The 16948-nt window shown below is 41.3% G+C and overlaps 1 protein-coding gene across 6 annotated transcripts in view; it reads left to right on the top strand.

The window, feature by feature from the left end:
* kcnip4a (potassium voltage-gated channel interacting protein 4a) overlaps window positions 1–16948 on the top strand; it is a 150404-nt gene that overhangs the window by 84589 nt on the left and 48867 nt on the right. The window contains exon 1 of one of the 6 annotated variants that reach the window (XM_006804135.3): window positions 764–1260. The exons of the other annotated variants lie outside the window; for them this stretch is intronic. Coding sequence (XP_006804198.1) covers window positions 1206–1260 — 55 coding nt within the window. The 5' untranslated portion in view covers window positions 764–1205. Of the gene's footprint in view, window positions 1–763; window positions 1261–16948 lie in introns of those variants that run through there. 6 annotated transcript variants of the gene reach the window in all.

Raw genomic sequence — 16948 nt, 5'->3', positions numbered from 1 at the left:
CCTGAATTGGACTGCTGTCACACAGTTCATGAAATGAATTGCGCGTGGGTGGCATAGGGAGCGGAAGTATTTTTCATTCTATTTTCCTCTTTGATGTGTCACATCAGGCAAAGCATCTCTGCTGTATTTTTTTTCCACGTGTTCCAAGCAAAGGATGAGAATAAAAGAGATGTGGGCCTCAGCGTTTTTCTGACCTGTTGACCGTCTCCGTAATCCTGAAGATCTGCCACGAAGTCAGCCTGACTCTGCCACGTAAGCGGGTGCAGGATCAGCGCTGAAGAGGCAATTACTTATTTTTTCAGGGTGGATAAAGGCATGGAAATAGGAGACTTTATTCAGTGTTATGAGTGCTGAATCAGTATTGCATCAGAAACCATTCTTATATACATACCATGCTGTTATTTCTCATGAAATCACACTGCAAGATTTTCTGTTGTAAGTTTTCTGCTATACCTCGGTTGTAGTAGTTGCTACATTACATTAAAACTGCTCTGTCATTAATCTATAAAATGGGTGTCAGCATTTGCAACGAGAAGACTTTAAATTATGCACAAGCAACGTTGCACATAATTTAAATATTTACACCAGCCACCAGCCTGAGAGATCAGCTCTAACTTACTGCCGTGGACACAGCATGGTTTTCTCCTCCCATTCCCAGCAGGAGATGTAGTTAAAAGGCAGCTAGCGAGGACAAATGCTATCTACAGTATGAGCTCTCTCGCCTCCCTCCAGCTTTACACTCCCCGTGTGAGGAAAGGTCTGTTGAAAAGAGCGGCGGCAAACACTCTCCACAGCATGCTTCTGCCTTTCTCTCATAGCGCTCAATTAATCTAGGTGCTCAAGTGGTACAAAGTAGCTTTTGCAGTGCAGAGATCAGCCAGCAAGCTCTCACTTCATAGTAGGAACACTAGAGGAGGGAGGGGGGCTGCAGAGCGTGCGCGTCAAAATTCAAAACCCAACAGAGGCACGCATGTTTTACTCCCACTCTGCTCTACGTACAGCCCACCTAACACGGTGAATATAAAGGAGAAGTTTGGACCGGAGACCAGATTTTACTTTATTTTCTCCTAATGTGAGGATCCCAGCATATCACTGGATTTTTTTTCCTCCATTTTCACTCTCAAGCCGACCCAGTTGTGGGAGGGAAAGTGTGCGAAATCTAGCAGGACTTCTAGATCACTAAGCGAGAAAGTCTAGAGGGCATCATGGGAGCTTTAATGGTCATCTTCTCTCTTCAGCCAAAACAAAGACGCAAGACAGGTACGCAAGACTGAAGATTTGAAAATAACGAAACTAATTGCCCAACCAGTAAAGTAATGATTACTCTTTCACTGTATGATGTATGTCATACAGATGGTGTGTGTTTGTGCATATGTGTGTGTGTTGTGAAAGTTTCCTGTTAATCTTGTGTTTTCCTTATAATCTCAAATGAATTCACGGTGCCACACCAGCAGTCCATGAAATTGACTCGAAATTCGCCACATTTCAGTAAACGTTTGAGGCTGAACTCCACAAACTTGCTCGAGTTTTTTTCATTTGCTTTTCACCCAGTATTGATTTTACCGTGACAGCACACAGACACACCCACACACGCACACACAGGCACAGCATGCCTCATGCGACTCTCTGCCAACGCAGTCGCACAAGCTTATGTTACAACGTTGTATCCCTTCAATAATGTGCTGATCAGCGTCACCGTCACAGCTTGTCACTGTAACAAAACGCAAGGAAGTCCAGTCTTTATTAAAGAACAATGAAATATTCAGTGGGTGGCCAGTGGACAATAACTGACAGAGGTTATATTTAGTGGTGTAGTGGGAGAGAGACAGAATGGATGACATGTAAAGTATAGAAAGTCATATTTCACTTGGGTATTGTTAGAGGGCTTGAGAGCAAAATGAATGAGGGGCTCTATGTAACTCTCTCAAGCAATAGATCACAGAGTGTGCTCTGTAAGCACATTTTATAGAGAACTAGAAAGGAGAACATGGGATCCAGATACACACAATCTTGTAGGAGATTTCTTGCATATATTGTGCCATACGCTTGCTGTACATGTATACAGTGTTTATAGCTTTTGGAAATTAACACAGAACTTGATTTTTCAAAATAGACTGCTGTGCCTGTCGATGATGGTTGTTAGTAGACTGTGATGATAAATGTACAATACAAAATTATTATGAAAGAGTGGATTCATGGTGTGAGACAGCAGTTAAATGGGTTTCACAGTCTTAGCTTGCTGTGTTGGTAAAATCGGTTATAATTGGCTAACTGAGCACTGAGCAGTTAACTGCTTACAAATTAACTTCCTAGGTTGGTTGCAAATACAGATGCACTGATTTCAGATTTAACAGATGATACTGACTTTTTCTGATCGTAATTGATTTTCTAAGATTATAACTGTTTATAAATTCACTTGTTTCCACGTTTTTCCTTGTGCATTCTTTGATTGTTTGCTTATACTGAGCTTGCTAGCTCGTGGCTAGCTCTGCGCTCTTGCTAGCTTTAGCATTATCCGCTTTTCCTTTATTAGTGTCTTTAAAATGTTCAGCTTGGCAAATGTTGTTTAAGTTTCTCCTTAGGTTTGTTGCTACATACGTTTTCATGGTGGTCTACTTGTGGTTTACTTTTAAAAACACTTGTCCTCACTCGCAGCGAAGGGCTGCTAACGTGTGGCAGTGAGTCTGGGTGCGGGTATTAGCCTGCCCCGCTGTGCGTGCGTAAAACAGACTGGTACATAATTGTATATTGTATGTGAGGTTGACAGCTGGTCATCGGTCAGGCCTGAGCACTGGAAATCATCCAATTCATGTCCTTGGCTAGTCAGTCAGTGAATCTCTTAACACGTCCTCATCAGTTGGCGATCCATCTGTAGGACACAGAAATGTTTGTGCTGCAATGTAGTTACACAAACCTACTCATTTTGTAACAATATATGATTCACAGTTAACCTGTTCATATATATACCATACCATCACGTACCACACACGTGCCGTCATCGGTTTAGACTCAAATTGGGGCAGTAAATTTTAAAATTAACATCATGTCATATTGAAAAAGAAACTAGTGACTGAGACACTTATCAGGAATTCTACTGAAGTTATGGATCAAGTGAACAGATCTTTTTGCAGCCAGAGAAGGAACCCCCCCTTCTGGCTATTAGGAAAATTGCAAATTCAAAGCATTTCGGCATTAGCCTCTCAGACAGTAGCAGCATCTTTTACAACAATGAACCTTGAAGAGCAGCCTGTTAACTGTCATTATTGTCAGAATTAGTTGGAGTATATGAACATGTTGCTTAACACACACTTCTTCTTCAGGCTATTTTCTTTTATTAAAAAATAAAAATATTCATCAGAAGTTTTTTTTAAAAAAAAATTAAACTGTTATTTATGCAAGGAAGCTTGACAGGTCCTTTCTAACATGATTAAATGTTCTGGGAAGGTGTGTATTGATCTCTTAATTAGTTTATCAAGTGATTAGTATTTACTATTCTAATAGAATAATTTGTTTGCTTCTGGAAAACGAATATTTGCTAGATGTACAACAGTATAGCAATACATTAGTATTGTTACATCAGCATGATGTATAAATAAGATGTCATTTACCATTGTTAGCAGCCAATACTTTACTAGTACTGTATGTCAAACCAAATGTTGAGAAACTAAGAAACAAATTTCAACCAAAACCTGGAAAAACAAAATCAGTATTGGCACTGAGCAGATTTTAATTTTAAATACTCCAGAATTTCACAAATGTGCATCCTTAATATTTGCTGCTGTTCTGTTCTGTGGACTTTCTGTTGTTGATCAGCAAACTGAAAAAAGAGAAAAGAATAATGGATGCCTCCTTCAGAAAGAAAGTGAAAAACAAAACTACGGCTCTTACATAATCGAACAAAGCAAACCCTTTAAAACCCTTTGTTTATTCTTCAAATCCAGCTGAAACCAGTTCCACTGCTGACATTTCTGTTTCCTCAAATCATGCAACATACTGATTCATACCATAGAAGGTCTTTATATAAAGACAACATAAAAAAGATGCTCTCTCCGAGAGTAGTGCTCTCTGTTACACTACCCACTTTAGTATTTTCCATTAATTTTCATAGCTCCACTCATCTGCATGATAAGAGCTGATGGTCCAGAAAGTAGTCACAGGAACTCTGGCCTCCAGCTCCTTTTCAAACATGCACCTGGACCACTTTCGAATCTCCCCACAGTGTTTGAAATGTTTCAAAGATACTAGACGTGCCAGTCTCATTATGGTGTTGTTCGCTGATGTGTTTGGCCTTGTGTGTCATTTAAATCCCTCGCCTGTTTCTGTTGTTGGGAGCCTCTGCGAGTAGTTTGTGTAGGAGTAGCTAGGTACACTCAGAGGTAGAGCCCTTCAAATGGAAACGGCAAAACATTAACCGCAGTATGACTCAAGCTACCGCACTGAAATTTGTTCAAAATATCCTGAACTAGCGGTCTGATTTTTTTCCTTTCTGTTTTTTGTGGACTAATTGCACCACGCAGTCTAAACTAACAAGTGATGGTTCATGTTCTCGTACTTTCCTGTGACATTTACACAAAGGGCGACAGAGATATCCAGTATCCTTCTTGTCGCTGGCCCCCTCTCCTCCCAGGCCTTCTGGTGTTTACAGAACTGAGTGGCTACTTTGGCCGACCACAGGGACAGCAGATGTCATTTTAAGGGGCAGTCGTGCCACCGATCACCATGTTTGCTCACAGCCCCGTATGATTATAGGAAAAACACATTTTTATTTATTTTATTTTTTCCTTGTTGAACTGTAAACTGTAACTTTGTGTTTAACAAATCCTTCAGGTTCTGCTGAGCACACTGGCAACAAAGAAACATATTTAAACTAAACTCTATTAGCTCAAGCACCAGTTTGGAAATTGGTTTAATTAAAGTCATATCTGAGCAGTGCCCGTCTTCCTCCGTCTCAAAAAGACCTGCGGGAACTGTTTTTACTGTATTCATAGAGTCTCTGAGTCAAAGGCAAATCACTGTAAAATGGACTGTGTGCCAAAAGCACTTTGAGTGAATCTCATTATCTTTTTTTTCCAACCCATCTGCCACATGCACCATTTTTCACAGAGCTGCTCGTTGTGTTCAGAAGTGCTGGGTGATGTCACAATGTGACAGAGAATAGAGAGAACATTCGGTATGCACATGGTTCTTTAGTCCATTGATGAGTATCACAGTACTAAGTGAAAGCTAATGAGACATCCCCTAAGGAGTCAGTTAATATGTAGTTCTGGAATGTATTGTTTCTGTGAATTTTTCTGAGTGAAAAGCAGACCTTCAGAAAAGACTTGACATTCCCTTTGTTAACGTCTTTATGAAGTAAGGCCTAGCCTGCACTTTTTGGATGAATCTATACCATCTCCCTGGGAAGATTATCTCAGAATGATATCTGAAAAGTGGCACTGCTTCTTATTAAGCCACGTGGCATGTAAAAGACAGAGCTATCCATATTCTCTGATATGCAAATGTACCCTCAGCTACTCTTGCAGGAGTAAATGAGGAGGAGGCGGGGGGTCACCTATGGAGTTTCTAGTTCCCTTTGGATTTCTCTTTTCTTTCTTATGTTATCAGCAGCGCGTAATCTCAGTCCTTTTCAAAGTCACCCCGTCATTATACAGTATTGGTTTTGCTGCTCGCTAAATTAGCATTTAAATTGAAAAGTGAAGCCACACCGGTCGGCTTTGGGCTGCGAGCTTGTTTTTTGCGTTTCCTGCCGTGGCGTGGTACTCGGCGCAGCAGTTTGTTCGCTGATATTAATCACTCGGTTCCCACAGGGCATGGTGACCAGTATTAAGAGGGTTCACTTAGAACTGGATTAATGAATAGCTTCCTGCTCGGAGGAGCTCAGCAGGTGCAGGAAAATAGGCTTAGCCTGAACGCGGAGTGACGTGGCTAGCAGCGGGACAACGGCAGTTCCTACTGACATCTGTAGAGCAACCGCAGGTGCTTGCTGTCACTCCTGGGTGCAGCGCTGGTTTGATCAATACTTAATTTGTCGCCATAATAATGCATAACACTTTGTACTGTTTGTTGAAAGGTAGGATAAGATGACAGAGAGGCAATGATCCAAAGCCAAAATGTTGAAGTATAGTTAGAGATGTGACTGTGTCTGTTTCTTTTATGAAAAACGGCATTTTGCATTTACAAGTATTCAGATTCATCACAGGTCCCCAAGATGGTGAGGAGAAAAGCATGACTTGCCACAAAAAACAGTGCCATGCCCTTTTTTGGCAATAGACCATCAAGCATTAAAATTCCCAATATGAGAGATCATTTCAGAGCCAGTGGCTGCACAGGGTTTTTCCTGGCTCAAAATGGGCCTGCTGGGGGGCTGGCTGCATGAGAAAGCACAGTTTTATAAGTAGAATAAATGAAATACCATTGGAAACTTTTATTACAAATATTTTTCTTGTCATCCTGTTGATTTTATTTTAGGGAAAAGCCCAAATCCTCTTTGGGGCATGTTAAAATTATATAGAGGCAATGGCAGTGTCTGGAGGAAAAGCCTCGTTGTGCTTTGCTTTGTTACCACTTTAATGGGCTTTGACCGGCTGATTCTTGCTTCTTCCACCTGATGGCAGCAGGTCCAAACAAACAAGCTTCTTGCAGTAAGATGGAAGAGGGAAAAAACAGAAGCTCAGTGATGATTCAGAATGTTAAAATGTGGCCCTGTCAGATTGCCATTGGCTAAAACCTCAAAGTAGTGAAAATGCCAGCAGATATGGGCAACTTATCTTCTGCCAAGTTCTGCTTGGTCAATAGTGCAAATCTAAACAGCACTGAGCACAAACAGATCAATTTTAAGCATGTGTTGAAGCAGTTCAGGTAGATGATACTGATATGTCTTTTTATATATTAGCTTCATTGATCATTTCAGGACCTGTCCAGAATAAAAGTGCCTGATTTGCCAGTAATATTGGCAGAACAAAACAAAAAAGAGAGACATTTGATTTGATTGATTGTGTTCTTTTGAAACACATGAGAAAGAAAATGTCTTCAACTACAACTTTGACTGCACAGCCCATCTCATTATTGGGATCCAAATCACATCAGTTTGCAATTAACCATATTCTTTGAAGGTTACAGGCCACTGGGGCCTTCTTGTGTAATTTTTCCAAACAAATGGAAGACATTAATTTGTTTTAATGCCACGTTGCAGCGCTCTGCTTTGTCTGCAGATGGGAATTCAATTTTAACTTAATTTAACGTAAGGAAAGCACGTTTCTTCCCCCCACTGCATTTACGTTAAGAGGGGGGCTATACCTGCAGGTCCACTGATCACAGTTGTGATCACATTAGCTTAAATAGACTATTTGAATGCCTAATGTCTTGTTGAGCAAATGTGCACAAGCAGAATGGTTGAGTTTGTTTTGTTCTTTAGATATATCTGCACTACGTTGTGCTCATAGATTTGCCTTTGATTATTAGAAACTTCAGAGAAGAAATTAGCAAATCAAACAACCACTGCAGAAGAGCATCTCTGAACACACAATACGTCTAGGCTTGAAGCAGATGGCTACAGCAGCAGGAGACCACGCTGAGTGCCACTCCTGTTAGCTATTAACAGGAAACCAAGGCTTTATTTCACATAGGCTCACCATAATTGGACAATACAAGATAAAAGAATCTGGTCTGATGAGTATTGATTTTCTGCTGTGACATTTGAATAGCAGGGTCACAATGAGGTGTAAACAGCATGAACACATGTGTCCATCCTGACTTGTATCAAAGATTCAGGTTGATGGCGGTGTAATGGTGTGGGGGAAGTTTTCTTGGCACACTCCAACTAAGCATATTTAAATCCCACAGCTACCTGAATACTATTGCTGACTATGACCATGCCTATATAACCTCATTCTGATAGCTGTTAACAGCAGGATAACGTGCCATGTCACAAAGTTTATATCATCTCAAACTGGTTTTGTGAACATGAGCTCAAATGAGTTGTGCTCAAACGGCCTCCACAGTCGGCAGATCTCAGCCCAATAGGTCTGTGAAGGTTCTCAGTCATCCAGGTTATTGTAGTCAAAGGAGCTTGCAAAGAAAAGCGTCTGGACTTCTTTAAGTTGCTTGAAGATGTTTCACCTCTCATCCGAGAAGCTTCTTCAGTTCTAAGGTCAAATGGTGGAGAGTCCCAGATATAAACCTAGTGGGAGTATCCCCCCCACAGAGGGACAAAAGGACCCCCTGATGATCCTCTAATCGCCTGAGCCAAGGTGTGAAACTGGGTGTGGGTCCCAATCGGCCAGAGTTTCGGGTGAGTTGATTGTGAAACCTGGCCCCACCTTATCATGCGAATTCCTGAGGTCTGAGTTTGAAAGAGGAGTGAAAGAAGCCATCTATGTCCACTGTGTCCATCTTTGAACAGAGGCGGTGGTTTACGACACCAACTCTCTGCCATCTATAATCCAGTTTTGAGTTCCCTTCCCAGACGCCTTAACGCCCACTCACATCCTGGACCATCTGACCTCAGGAATTCGCATGATAAGGTGGGGCCAGGTTTCACAATCAACTCACCCGAAACTCTGGCCGATTGGGACCCACACCCAGTTTCACACCTTGGCTCAGGTGATTAGAGGATCATCAGGGGGTCCTTTTGTCCCTCTGTGGGGGGGATACTCCCACTAGGTTTATATCTGGGACTCTCCACCATTTGACCTTAGAACTGAAGAAGCTTCTCGGATGAGAGGTGAAACGTCTTCAACCAACTTAAAGAAGTCCAGACGCTTTTCTTTGCAAGCTCCTTTGACTCAGTCCAATAGGGCACCTTTGGAACGTGGAGGAACAAGAGATTCACATCATGGAGGTGAAGCCAATAAATCTGCATCAACTGTGTGATGCTATCATGTCAATGTGGACCAAAATCTTCCAGGAATGTTTCCAACACCTTGTTGAATGTGTGCCATGAAAAATTAAGCTAGTTCTGAAAGCAAAAGGAGGTCCAGTCGGGTATTAGCAAGATGTAACAAAGTGTCTAGGGAGTGTATAGATTGCAGTATGGCACTATATTAAGGAGTGTAATATATTTTATTCAAAAGTCATCAATATCTATTTGTTACGCCCAAGATTTCCTATGTGTTGGTATTTTCACACATGAGACATGTCAAGATTGATTGACACCAGGAATAAACTAAAATAGAATCAGTATTCCTTGAATAATAACATGTGACTGTTTTCCAGGAAGAATCTGCGCAGGCATAAAGGAATTCAGCTTTGTTTTCAAATATCAGCACTAAATCATTTTTCCCTGTTTGTGTAATGTTGCAATTATAATTATCACAATTCCCAGCGGGTACGGCTCACTGCCTTTTTATGGCTTTACACTGATGCACTGCTCATGTGATGCTCCATGTATTTCTCCTGTTGCGGTTTTGTCAGTTTGCAGGTGCTGCAGACGCCCTCTGCCCCCTACAGTACAGTGCATGCTCCATCCAACACAGCACAATCCTCTGCAGTGGCAATTACCTTCATCACCAATCATACACTGATTGATCCCGCACACTGTGTGCTGATGACATGCACAGACCTTGATTATTTTCATTACCATTAGCCAAGGGCCTTGATTACACCCTGAGCAAAGTTTTTGAGGTGATTGGAAAGCTGAGATGCTGAGAAGTGGAGGCATAATCTTTACGATTAGGTTGTGGTCTGATATTAGTATTTGAAAGAACAAAAAAAGGAGCAAAATCTTATTGAATACCAGATTAAAACACTTTCTTTTTCTTCATGTCGGGGTACAACTTTTGTCACTGAGGCTTCTGTCACACCTTCTTTTCACCTTTACAATCCCTGTTCTCTGAGAGCCACACAGTTAGCAGTCCTCTCATGTCCAGAGACAGCATGCTAGTGCACACACATACATGCACACACAAACACACAAGACCTGGGAGCTATATTTGGCTCTTACCCAGCTGCCACAAATAAAGGAAAGTAAGTGATAGTGGGATAAACGAGCTGCCCAATAGCAGGCGCAGCAGAGAGCGGTTGTTTCCATGGCAAAACAGCATCCTAACAATTCATTTGAGCCAACAGGCTGCGAAGATTAAATGTGGAAATGATCACTCCCATCCATGAGAAGGTGTGTAAGGGACCTTATCTCTGGAGCAGCTTTTAATTATGAACTACATTGTCACTTTTTTTTCCTAATTAAACATGCAAAACGTGCCTAGGCAGGATCATATTTCTGCAGTTCTGCACCAGGCAGTTGTGACTATTGCTCTGAATGGAAAGAACTATTTCACTTTTTGGCTCATCTTGAAAATCTGACAGAAGCTGCTTGCTCCTTTCATCAGTTTTTAGCAGCTCGATGCCCTAAGTTTGCATGACCTATTTTAAAAACACATTCAGGTCACACTATGAATTGTGGAATTCACTCACTGTTAGTGAAGGAACTGGGATGTTTTCTGGATTAATAGTAATATTGTATATTGATAGATAGGGAAACAATACAAACAATATCAACAACTAGGAACTGAGAGAATCAGGAGACACCAGATGATTACGTTACTCTGACCTCATCGACTGCTGACCGCAGTCAGAAACCTCAAAGCCCTCTCATCTGCAGTGTTGTCTTTCTCCCTGACCTCTCGCTTATCATCCGTCCCTTATGGTTTTGCTCTTTATTTAAAGCCTAGGTGACGGTGAGGTCAGACACATGTTGTTTTTTTTGTTGTTTTTTTCACAAGCTGACATTTTACACTCATCAGTCCTCCTGCCAACTTTCTCTGGTGTCTCGCCTCAATCAACGATGCTATTAGTTCCTTAACAGAGTTTGAAAAAAGAAAAGACGGAAAACATTTTCACATCATCACTTGAGTGATTTGCAGTCTTCTTCTGTCAAGAAAATCCCTAGAGCGATTTGCCATGATTTTCAGACAATCACTCTGGGTTAAGCTGATTTTGAGTTTTCAACCTGCTTTTCCCGCTTTTGATTAGTTGAGCTTGTCAGTATCACATTTCTCTCGATTGTGGCAAGTATTTGTGATTTGTCATTGCCTTGATTGACCCTGATATCACCTCTAATTTACACAGGTGTTTTGTATAGTCCTTTGTAATTAATTATTAAACTATTGATTTAATTTGTTCAGGGAAAATGAAAAAAGAGTAAAATCGCGCAAATTCAAACTCAAGACTACAGTCGCATAAATGATTGCAGCATGGGTTAGAAAGCGAAGGACACTGTGGCCGTGTTCATCGTTCTATCATGCTATCTTTTTCGTAAGTGGCATTTAAGAAAGGTCAAGACCTTCTGTCACAATCTGCAGATTATGCAGACTGTGTAAAAGTCGAGGACCCAAAACACAGACACCAAAGGCAGGCGGGGTTATACAAAAGGCAAGACGTTTAATTAGGCTGTTGCAAAAGTCCATAAAGGAAAACATGAAATCCAAAGGGCAAAGCGAAAAACAAAGTCCAAAATGGAAAAGCGAACTATAGCCAGAGGCACACGACGAGAGCAAACACATGTGGCAGGTACACAACCACAGAGACAAAGAACAATTTATGGTTTACACCAGGGGTAGGCAACTCCAGGCCTCGAGTGCCGGTGTCCTGCAGGTTTTAGATGTGTCCTTGATCAAACACAGCTGATTCAAATGGCTAAATTACCTCCTCAACATGTCTTGAAGTTTTCCAGGGGGCTGGTAATGAACTAATCATTTGATTCAGGTGTGTTGACACAGAGTGAGATCTAAAACCTGCAGGACACCGGCACTCGAGGCCTGGCGTTGCCTACCCCTGGTTTACACAAAGGTTTAATCAGGGGACTGGGCATAGAATGGTAACAAGAAGCAAGTGAAACCAATAAGAATAATGAGTAAATACAAGACACAGGAAACAGATGACTGCCAAAACAAAACAGGAAGTAACCAGCAAATGAAAGTATTACACACACAAATATACAAATCAACTCTGCATGAGGGGGAAACACTGGGGATGGCTGGGAAACATGTTAAAGAAACTTGTAAAAAAAAAAAACAAGAGCATGAAAGTAACTAACAGAAACAATCCACAAAAAATCTAAATAAACTTTTAATTAAATTCAGTTTTGTTTATATGGTGCCAAATCACAACAATGGTCACCTCATAGTGTTTTAAGTAAAGACACTACAATAATGGGGCGAAACCCCAACAGTTGGGCGACTCTGTGTGATAAATCACATGCAGGGTTAATCTCCTTTGTAACCCAACATTTCAAACTGTGAGAATTAGGTTATGGCCACTTTGACTGGGTGTCAGTCACAGTGCCGCTGTCTGCAGAGACACTGAAATCAGTGATTTGCAACTTCTTGACTTCATTTTTGTGTTATTGGAACCTTTTACGAGGTCTGCACTAGTATTGATATTTGTCTGCGCAACACAACCACAGTTGATGGTTGCAGCCTGATAACCAGCTAGCTAGCATTAGCTGGTAAATAGTTGAGCCTTCAAAACAGAACAGAGCAAAGCAACCTACTTTTTTTTGTATGTAGTCTATTGTTGAAGCTTATAGAAATGAGTATTAATGATTAAATTAGCCATTCATCGTGTTTGTGTGTAAAATTAGGATTATGTTGACAGGTAACGATTGTCTCTCGTGCATTAGCAAGAAAAAGTGTATGAAAATGTCTGCGCTTTTGATGTGAGCACACCTAAACCACATCCCACAGCAACTGGTGGCTCACCGTCTCTCCTCGTTCTTATACCCTTCTGTCTGTCATTTATCTTTGTCACAACGATCAGGTTCAGCCCTTCTCCTCGCCCTTCCCTCCTTGCCTCTTTTTCCATTTCCTCACGCCCCCTCATCTTTAGCGTTGCCACTCTATCCCCCCCCCCCCCCCCTTTCTTTTCCACGTGCTTCTTCTCCCCCTTCCTCCCTCCCTGACTTGTGCCGGTTTCTCATCAGAGCCAGAGATGCAGGGCTCTTAAGTGGAGTTAAATGGCCTGCTGACAGTGCTGAACACTGAGCTCTGCATCGTTGGCCATGGGCACCCTATGACCTGACCGACATGTTGACTATGAACTTGGAGGGACTGGAAATGATCGCCGTGCTCGTAGTTGTGGTCCTGTTCGTTAAGGTGCTGGAGCAGTTTGGTTTGTTGGAATCTGGCTATGATGGTAAGGGAACAGCTGAATCATTTCTCTCCTAGCATTCAACCACTTGTTGCTGAAAGTTTGTAAAAGCAGAGTGTAGTTTATTACAGTAAGACTACCTGCTGTGCGACAGTGGAGGTCCTCTTACATAGATTTTAAAAATGTTGACATGTTTGTGTTTTGATGGTTAAAACGTGTGATAGTGGAGACTGAGCAATATACAATACAAGTCTGACTCCTTTTTGCAAATGTCCTGAAAGTAGACCTAATGCTACAGGCTGTGTGTGAGCATTAGAGGCTCAGATGGATGTTACTGTCTCCTTGCTGTGTGATTGTGTTCTGTGGACTTTATAAGGTCAACTTTGTTGTCTGTTGCTCGTCAAACGGAAGTCCTCGACAGCCTCTGCGTCCGCCCTTCAAGCTATTTTAATTGAATATGTTGCATCTCTCTGAGTCACCTGACTTTGCCGCTAATTGGTTTAACAGTCGTGATGACTCGTACATCACACACAGCCAAATATTATAATTTGACTGTATTCATTTTCATTGCGTCTCAGTGTAATTTTAGGATTTCCTTTTACAGTAGTCTCTGCGGGTTCTTGACATTTGCGCCTCCACTTTGATGGTTTGTTTATTAAATTGAAATGAAATTTAATTGGGCGTGAAAGCCTGCATCATCTGTGGGTCGTTTAACTTATTTATTCAAATGAGAGAAAGAGAGAGAGATGATGATGAAGACTGGATTTCATTCAGGTGCTGAGAACCTGGATTTATAGTTGGGGCTTTAAACTGCCACAGTGACATTTGCTTTTCTCTCATTAGCTGAAAACGTAAAGGGTTCAAATCCAGATGAAATCCTGTTCTTTGTCATTTTAAGGATGAAACGTTTTCACTAATTCAGGTACTGAAGTAGAAAAGCAGTGATTTATGTTCATCTGAATTTTTCTTGTTGGTTGCGGCTACTCTCAAAGATGCTTTTGCTTCATGATTCATTTTGTTTTTGGTGTTCGCTTTCTCCTGGCTTAGGAGGGAACAATGATTGAACCCTCGCCCACTGGAGATTTGTCAAGGTGCCATGCTGAATCTTTCCCACCAAAGTGTGAATCTAATATTGAGGAGCTGGGTCTCTCCGGCACAGAAGACCACCTGTTGTTTATAAGATCCACTTACTGTACAGGCTGCCAAGCTGTTTGCCTTATGGCTGCGAAAGGCAAACATCTTCAGACCAGCCAGGATAAAAGCAGTCGGTTGCCAGTGTTGGACCAATGTTTGCCAGCGTTTGACAATTCAAAATTAAAAGCACTTGCTCGTTCCACTTGTACTTTTAATGTTCCCTCCATGTTTTTCATGACACGAACACCCGCTTGAAGCACGCCAACAGTAACAGTCACATTCACACGTGGGACTGTGAGAAAATCCCATTTATGTCCCATGCAGTTTGTTTGTGGTCGATAGCAAACTCAACCAATCAGAAGAAAGAATGTATTTTTAGGTTCGTTAAAGAAACGTGGAGATGATTTATGTCACCAAAAATCAAATTCAGCGATATGACTTTAAAATAGCTTTAAAATCAGCAGGTAGATAGTCAAACTCATCCCATATTTTTGTGTCCACGCTTACTGCAGCTGCTGCTCTTGTAATGCTACTTACCAGCAACCACGTGTAAGCTGCTCTTTCTAACATGTTTCAATCGTTACCCTTCAACAGCTGCTACATTAAAGCACTTAGAAATCGGATGATTCCATACACCCTTTACTAAAAATCTGTGTAAAAATATTGTCATAAAAGCAAAGAAGTGTCCCGTATGAGTGCCTTTTCAAAGGTCCAACCAAAACAAAGGACTTGATTTTTTTTTTAACTTGACATGCTCTCTCCAAAACCAAGCCAACAATAAACCAGGAAATATAACAGCAATTTGTAGAGCTGATTATTACTCTGTGGCACTCTCCCACTTGATGGTTTTTGGATAAAAATAGACTCACAACACAGCCAGACCCAAATGGCTCTTTTCAGTGTCTGTGCCTCTCTTCAGTGGTGTGACAGTGAGTGACAGCGGTGTGTCACCAGTGCAGTGGGACGTGACAGCTGACAAGGGCAGCCATTTACATGGCTGCTGCTGAAGGTGTGGCTTTCATCAGCAGTGACTCTGTAAACACACTGCCAGTACATGCTGCCATAGCCATTACCGTGTGTAAATTAGACTCTTAGACTTCAGGAGGACAAATTATTTTCATGTGTTGGATGGAATAATGTATGCTCTCACCTTCATTGAACACAGTGCACCCCTCATGCCACAGGTCTCACCTGCTGTGGGTTACTGGGTTGGTAGACTGTGTCCCAAGATTATAAGATTTACAGTGTACATGATGTTTATTGAAGCAAGAGAGGATAGATGTGTGAATAAGAGGGAGACAGGAAGGGCTGGTGAAGGTAGATGAGTTTAAATACCTGGCATCAACCATCCAGATGATGTGACTGATGATGCGTAAGAGACAGAAAGTCACAGAAAGATGTATGATTTGGAGACAGCGGCACAGACAGAAAGACGGAAGCAGAGCTGAAGATGTTAAGGTTTTCATTGACAGTGACCAGGATGGACAGGATTTGAAACGAGTTCATCAGAGGAACAGCTCAGGTTGAGCAGTTTGGAGACAAAGTTCGAGAGGCAAGACTGAGTTTGGACATGTACAGAGGAGGGATAGTGGGTATACTGCTCAAAGGATGTTGAAGATAGAGCTGCCAGTTATGAGGAAAAGAGGAAGACCACAGGGGTTTAGTGAAGGAGGACATGGAGAGGGTTGGTGGGACAGAGGAGGATGCTAGAGATAGGGTAATGGTGCACATAGGCGCTGTAGCGACCCCTGAAGGCAGCAGCTAAAAGAATAACAAAAGTGCACATGTTATTTATTAACTCTGTTTTTGCACATTCATTTTTTTCCTTTAACGTTATCTTTATGCTGATCTATCTGTCTATCTGTCTATCTGTCTATCTATCTATCTATCTATCTATCTATCTATCTATCTATCTATCTATCTATGGATTCACAGAGGAAACTACTCTGGTCTATAGTGAATGAATAATGGAGAGGACATGTATTTGCATCCTAATAATATTTGCTAAGCGAGTGCTCTGATGTGCTTGGCTGCATTATAAAACATAATTTCTTGGAGTCAAACAAACACAGTACTGTGTTTGGAAAAAAAATACATAAAGATGCTTAATCACTGGCATTCAAGCTGCCATGACACGGCTTTTAGATATAATGTGTTTTGTTTATGTGTGTTTTTTATTACATTGTGTAGTTTTTATGGATAATAAAAGAGTGTATTACAATGGTTTTGTGTACCAGAGAATCTGTCAACATAATAAACACAGAGAAAAGTTATTATTGTACATTATTTGTATGTTTACACCACTGTGTAGTTCCAGTCCATTAAAAAGCCCATAACTGTTCTCTGCGATAAGCTCACATTTTTAATGTGGTTTTACAGTTAAACCTATGTAAAAAATTTCTCATTTCTCTTTGACGTGCATGTTTAGCAGATGTGCCACCAGAGGGAACCAGAGTTTACAGTCAGCCTCACCACTCAGTACTAATGAGTCCAGGATTGGAAGCCAGGTTCTCTAGTAAAAACAAACCAGTATCTATCAGGCGGATTCAGTTTTCCAACAGTTCCAGCTGTGTGATTTAATGGGCAGTAATTGGTAAGAAGAACATAAATTTTCTTATCTTGCACTTGCACACCAACCTAACAAAGTGCAGTGCAACCATATAAATGCAAGTAATGTAGTAAGTGGGTTCAGTAATAAAGCTCTGTAGATAGAAAATGAAACACCAGGAGG

The sequence above is a fragment of the Neolamprologus brichardi genome, chromosome 3 (assembly GCF_056152115.1).
Source record: "Neolamprologus brichardi isolate AB-2024 chromosome 3, ASM5615211v1, whole genome shotgun sequence".
NCBI classification, from domain to species: domain Eukaryota; kingdom Metazoa; phylum Chordata; class Actinopteri; order Cichliformes; family Cichlidae; genus Neolamprologus; species Neolamprologus brichardi.
Note: the sequence above shows the minus strand (reverse complement) of the source record. Positions and strands in the feature narration are given on the sequence as shown.